At 39.9% G+C, this 6092-nt stretch overlaps 1 protein-coding gene across 3 annotated transcripts in view; it reads left to right on the top strand.

Moving 5' to 3' along the window:
• LOC137984591 (uncharacterized) overlaps nt 1-3314 on the top strand; it is a 9975-nt gene extending 6661 nt beyond the window's left edge. For all 3 annotated transcript variants that reach the window (XM_068831762.1, XM_068831761.1, XM_068831760.1), the window contains 2 exons: nt 1649-1854; nt 2796-3314. In XM_068831762.1, coding sequence (XP_068687863.1) covers nt 1649-1854; nt 2796-3008 — 419 coding nt within the window. In that variant the 3' untranslated portion in view covers nt 3009-3314. The remainder of the gene's footprint in view (nt 1-1648; nt 1855-2795) is intronic.
• The last annotated feature ends 2778 nt before the right edge of the window (nt 3315-6092 follow it).

Below are 6092 nucleotides of genomic sequence, written 5' to 3'. Positions count from 1 at the left end.
TACAACAGTGCCTTAAAAAAATTGTCAACTACAGTAAGGTCATGTGGTGAAACTGCATAAATACATAAACCATATGTTGTCTTAGATGGTACTATGGAGCAAAAGAGATAATCCATCTCATACTGGTTACAACCTTCTTTACGCAGACATCTTAGTATTTATAAAATAATTAGGATAGTACGCTTACTCTCATTGGTCAATAGCTGTGTTTGGATGAGGAAACACGGCTGTGACATCACGAATTTTGATTGGTTGTATGCTGTCAGACGCGCGTTTTGATTGGCTGGTAGGAAACATGAGCGTGTATCAAGAAAATCTGTTTCAATCAAGAATTTTCCTTCATTTGTTTCCTTCGTTTGTCGAATTATCTTTGAGAAATATTATAGAGGACGTTTTTCCGTGTTCCCATAGCCTCATCTAAACTCTATTGCTTTAATAAAATATTTCTCGACTGCATCTCGGTTTTGCATAACTGTCTCGAATTCTCCCAACTCCCCCTCGTGTTTAGATGAGGCTATGCAAACACGGAAAACGTCCTCTATTGCTTAAATATAAACACCTATTTGTTTCCAATAATTTGCTTTTGCTTTTCAGCAAACAAGATTCTTGTTAGGGTAATGGAGTAAGTTACAAGTCCAATACACCTAGAGCTGTAATGTTACACCATAAATTGTTATCAGTTTGTGCACCCAAGGTTGGAATGCACTGCTGCAACATGTAAGAACTGCTGAGACTGTATCTCAACTAAGCTGCGTTCTATTTTCCTTTTCAGTCTGAATTTAAGGTTTCTAGCATTGATTGCCCCGGTAGGGTTTTAGCCCAAAGGCCAACGCAAACCCCGGTGAAGCAACCTAGAAGTGCCCGCGTAAAAAGGGAAGAATCAATCTCGATTTGCTCAACCGGGCGGGCTAGGTGGTATCGATATTGCTTAAACCGCCGCGCAAGTGGAATTGGTATTGTTCTACACGACCGAGGTGTTTTACGGAGTCACGAAGTGGAAACTCGCAAGGAGAACCTAAGTGCTGTTTGGGTTTAACGATTGAAAAATCAAATGGGGAGTCAGGGTGGTTTAGTGGTCATTAACCGTGTTTCAGTCGATCTCAATCTGACTCCGAGGCTCCGGGTACTCCGGTTTTCCTCCCTCATCAAAATCGACTCCTGGCCTATTCCATCAGGCTGTGGTGCTGTGCTCCGAGGTCATACATGGGTCGTGTTCAGGGGCCGAGCGCCTAGCCGGCAGCACAGCTCCTTAGGTCCGAGCTGCGTCCTTAGTGCTTCAGTCTCCGACTGCGAGAAAGGGCGATTAGCAGGTCAGATATTATTATTATTATTATTATTATTATTATTATTATTATTATTATTATTATTATTATTATTATTATTATTATTATTATTATTATTATTATTAATCTAAATCGAGTTGCCTGGCTCAGAAAATGATTTTGTCCGGGCACAAATCAGAAACAGGGGCGACGATTCCTCAGACGCAAATCGGAAATAGGGGCGACATGTTCAGCATATAATTTAAACGTATCTCAACGCCTTTCATACTATCTTAGACGAGGGCAGATGTAGTTAAAAATATTACTAATTTTATATAGTGGATAAATATACCAGATCCTAAAGAAAAAGTTTTTTTTCCCCTTAGGTACATCTTTAGTAAAATGGGGAGATCCCAAGAAATTGCCAGGAGGATACTCTCTGCAATCATCGTGTAATGATACAACCTACTACCTGCCCATTCCGTTGCGTTATTTACGTAGTGTAGAGATGGCTGGTCAGACTGGAGTGCGAGGGGACCTTTCCATTTATGGAAGTGCACCATGTTGTTGTGGATTGTGTGGATTTTTTGGGGTAATTAAAACTACTGTCATTACTAACAGCAATTAACCTTCTAAAGTATTTTCGCTCAACATCAACCTGCATATGAGTAGGCAAATGATCGCTGAGCATAGTGTTCTTCTGTATGAAACCAAACAAACCAAAAAGTAATAGCTCTTATTGCCATCACTGTTGTTGGATACAAGACTGGTTTTCGTCAACTTCGTCACTCGTTTTTTACTGCCAAATCGCATCCAACACACTGACGTTCACGGAAAGATAGTTTTTGAAATATACTAACAAATATTAAAAGTTTGTGTTTCATCCCATCACCTTTGTATTATGTAACACCTCACAAAACAACCTCTTTACATAGCGGAGACCTTCATCAATTCTGCCATAGGAAAAAGATAAATATTAGACCAAAAGAAACTTCTTCTGGCTTAGTTTGTGGAGTATGAAAGAATTACATGACTGTGCTCGACCGACTAAGGGAGATCCTGGATACTCTCGTTTTCCCCGGATAAAGTGAAATATTCTTGTGACAAACACCAAAGTCTAACACATCATCTTTAATAAAGATCAAGTAGTAATTTCTTACAAAACAGACGGGAACGAGCCAGGAGCAAGACCTCAGCAAATTATCACATATAGTTAGTATTGTTGACGAAAAGCGTCGGCTACTTCACCCAGACAAGTCGGCTACTTTTTTCCCTAAATTAAAGATTAAAATTCATTTAGACAATGACAACATATAGTCGTCTAAAAGTGATCATCAATTCTGTTTTTGAAATGTGGCACCTGGGAGCGTTCAGGCTCTTAAAAATGGTATGCCCTCATACACCCCGAAAGGAAAGGGACGTTTAAGCCCCTTGTTGATACCGTCGGTTACTTTACTTAAGCCAGGGCCAACTTCAGGTTTCAAAACCCCTGTGAGAACGCTCCTTTCTCACAACATTGATTTGTTCCTACAGACTCTCTGCCCAGACTCTAACATGCTGAAGCAATGGAACCAACAACCAATTACCCGGATTCAAGTGCAAGAGATGAAAGTCACACTTGGTGTGTTAATGCCACCGTGGGAGCGCAGAATGTTCCTCCATATCCACATTGATCCCAATGTACCATTGCCTGTGACCAGGGATTTTGTTGCTTTACTGCAGAAGAACTCTCCTGGTCTCAACTAAGGAGGAAGTCACTGCATGCAGAGAGAAAACCAACACAATTGGTTTTATATTTTTTTGAATTCGTGTTTGGTTTTTTAGAGTAGGCTGGAAGAGTAGAGTTTTTCATCTCCGTTGATGAGTGCAAGTAGGTGGACGAATAAAGGACCAAGCATTCATTGGAAAAGACATCACGTAGCAAAAGCAAGTCTATTCACGATAAATTTGCGACTTTAGTGTAAGACTCTAATTTGAGATGTCCCCAACTTCTTTCATATAATTCAACTACCTTGGTAAATCTCAATAAACGCAGTTACATTATGAATTGAACATCACCTTTCATAGAAACAGCTTTGTTTCAGTTTTGCAACTTAATTAAGAGGGGCACCATGATTATTTTCCTAAGGAAAACTTACTCAAGGAGTGGTTTGAATTTTCATCTTTTTAACAATTTTAATTCTCGTGATTATACACCATGTTTGTTTTTTTCCCTAAAAACTCATTATGAACGTCGTACGAAAACAGACTTTCAGCTCCATTTGAAACCCTTGCCAGCATGCACGAAATCCAAGTCATGGCTTCTTATTTTCAAACCAGATGATGTTTGACTAGTACTGTGTGCCCAGCTTATCCAAAGGGAAAGACCGATTCCCTTCTGTTTAAGCGATGGCAAGTCCTGTTGGATGGGGTTAATAGGGACCTTCCCCACTACCTAGAGTAAGCCTCGCGTTTACTGTAAACGGAAAACGTTAGCATGAAAGTTGCGATACGCAAGCAAATGAAAGAACGTTTACATTTTAGCTCATTTTTTGGGCTGTTAAGCTGAAGATTCGAGGAACTTACGGAAGAATCAGAAAAATAGTCTACTGGTAGCCTACACTTGTTTGAAGGACTTTTAGGGCCACTGACGTATTTTTGGGGGTGCGTTGCTAAGGATGTAATGGTTAAGTAATTTGAGAGAATTTGGCATTATTTTGGTAATATTGCAAACTTTGGTAAGCCAATGACCCTAAGTATGACGTCATCATGCCACGCCCATGGTCACGTGACCAATAAAAGAAAACTCGAAACTTGTCTCCGTTCTGCGCAATTTGGGTATGTAATCGGTGGTTTGATAATTTGTATTCGTTTTTGCATCCAGCCAAGTATGGTTTTCTTTTTATTTTGAAAGATTTGAAAAAAACAATGCTTGACTATATTCTGTATTTGGGGGTAACGTGCCATGTAAAAAAATTAATTCAATTTAAAGACCACCGAAAATTTAGCTTTTTCTCAAACCGGAAGTCAGTTCGTTTACGCATGCGCAGTTGATCTGAGAACGACCGTGAGGAAGGGTAAGGAAAAACCTTCGATGGAAACAACAGTTCATGTGGTGACTTTAACTTGTGAGTGGATTTTCTTGTCAGCTCATGATATGATGACGTCAGCCACCGGAAGTAACATTTCACTTCCTTTGCAACGCCCAAAAAATCTGTCTGTGGGCCCTTAAGCCGATTTCCTTTTAAGTTCATAGTATTTCTGTTTTTTGTTATTTTTTGTTACCATTATCCAGTCTCAATTCCGTAGTCCGAAGTCTTAAGGCCACATTCGGTGACCCGATGATAGGGCAGGGTTACACGGACACGGTCGCGCATGCGCCTGGTTTTTTAATCGAAACTTGAAAACATCAGCCTGATGTTTTGAATTTTGGAAATGTGCAAACAATATGGAGGGGCGTTAGTAAAAATCCGGAACTCGACAAATTATGACAATTATTTGAAAAGAAAAACAACAGATTAACTACTGACTGACCGCAATGAGTGGAGGCTCGTGTCTCTTTCCCGCTAATTTGATTTTGGCCGAATTCAAACCCATAAAGCGACAGATATCAAAAATCTTAAAATTATATCAATGCACAAGGCGCATAATTTGATCATATTAGTGACGAGCAACGGGATAAAGAACAGGAAAGAGCACGAGGAAAGAGGCGACGAAATTTGAGAAGCCGAGGAACGAGAAGAAGAGAAGATTTCAGTGAAAATCAACGGAAAGCTGACAGAAATAGAGCGAGAGACAAAACACCTATTTACAACGGTTAGCTTTCAGGTAAGCTCTGAATGTTTTCCTTCTTTAATAAGCTTACATGCCTCGCTGCCTCACATATTTTGTAAAACTGGCTAAAAAAGGAAGAAGGCCTGACTAAACGTTTGCAATTCCGTGTTGACAGAGATTCTGACATATTTCAACAATCACCTTTATAGGCTTTATGTGAAATGGGTGTCTAGTTGTGAGCTGCCTTGTTTGACTGTGAACTTGCAGTCGAGTGAGCGAATTTACTACACTTTAGGTTGACGTTTTTGTAATGATCAGCGGTAGAATTTGTAAGGACATGCGCACTGCGCGCTGGAAGCCATGATGGATTAAACTGTTAGTATTCACTTCTGTGTCTGTGTTTTATCTGTTTACATCGACCTAAAGTTACGAGATTGTGATATGGTGTCAGAAGTAAAGCACGCACCGTAACCTCCGCCATTCTGATTGTGACATTTTATACCGAATACGAGTGGCAAATTCAAGTAATCAACTTCGGAGATCGGAGCACATGTCACAAGAAAACGTACCTACAACAAGTCAAGAGGTAAACTCACAAGAAATGGCTATGCACCTTCCACCTCCGGAACCACTTGATTTAAGCGGCGGTAATATCTCCAAAAATTGGAAGAAGTTTAAACAGAAGTTTACTAATTATGAAATTGTCACTGGAATAAACAAGAAAGAAAGTGCGACTAGAGTTGCCACGCTGCTAACAGCCATCGGCAATGATGCTATCGATGTTTTCAACACGATAGCGTGGGATGCAGAAGGTGATGACACAAAGATTGAAAAGGTATTACAGAAATTTGAAGAACACTGTGAACCAAAAAAGAATGTAGTTACGAAAGATACAAGATCTTCTCAAGGGCTCAAGAGAGCGGCGAAACTATCGACCAGTATGTGACTGTACTTAGAAAATTGAGTGAAACCTGTGAATTTGGAACACAAAGGAACTCTCTTATCAAAGATCGAATTGTGCTTGTTGTAAATAATTGCAAGACGAGGGAAAGATTGCTCAGAGTACAAGAACTGACC

The sequence above is a fragment of the Montipora foliosa genome, chromosome 14 (genome assembly GCF_036669935.1).
Source record: "Montipora foliosa isolate CH-2021 chromosome 14, ASM3666993v2, whole genome shotgun sequence".
In the NCBI taxonomy this organism is placed as follows: domain Eukaryota; kingdom Metazoa; phylum Cnidaria; class Anthozoa; order Scleractinia; family Acroporidae; genus Montipora; species Montipora foliosa.
The sequence above is the reverse complement of the archived record's forward strand: the minus strand, read 5'-3'. Positions and strand labels throughout refer to the sequence as shown.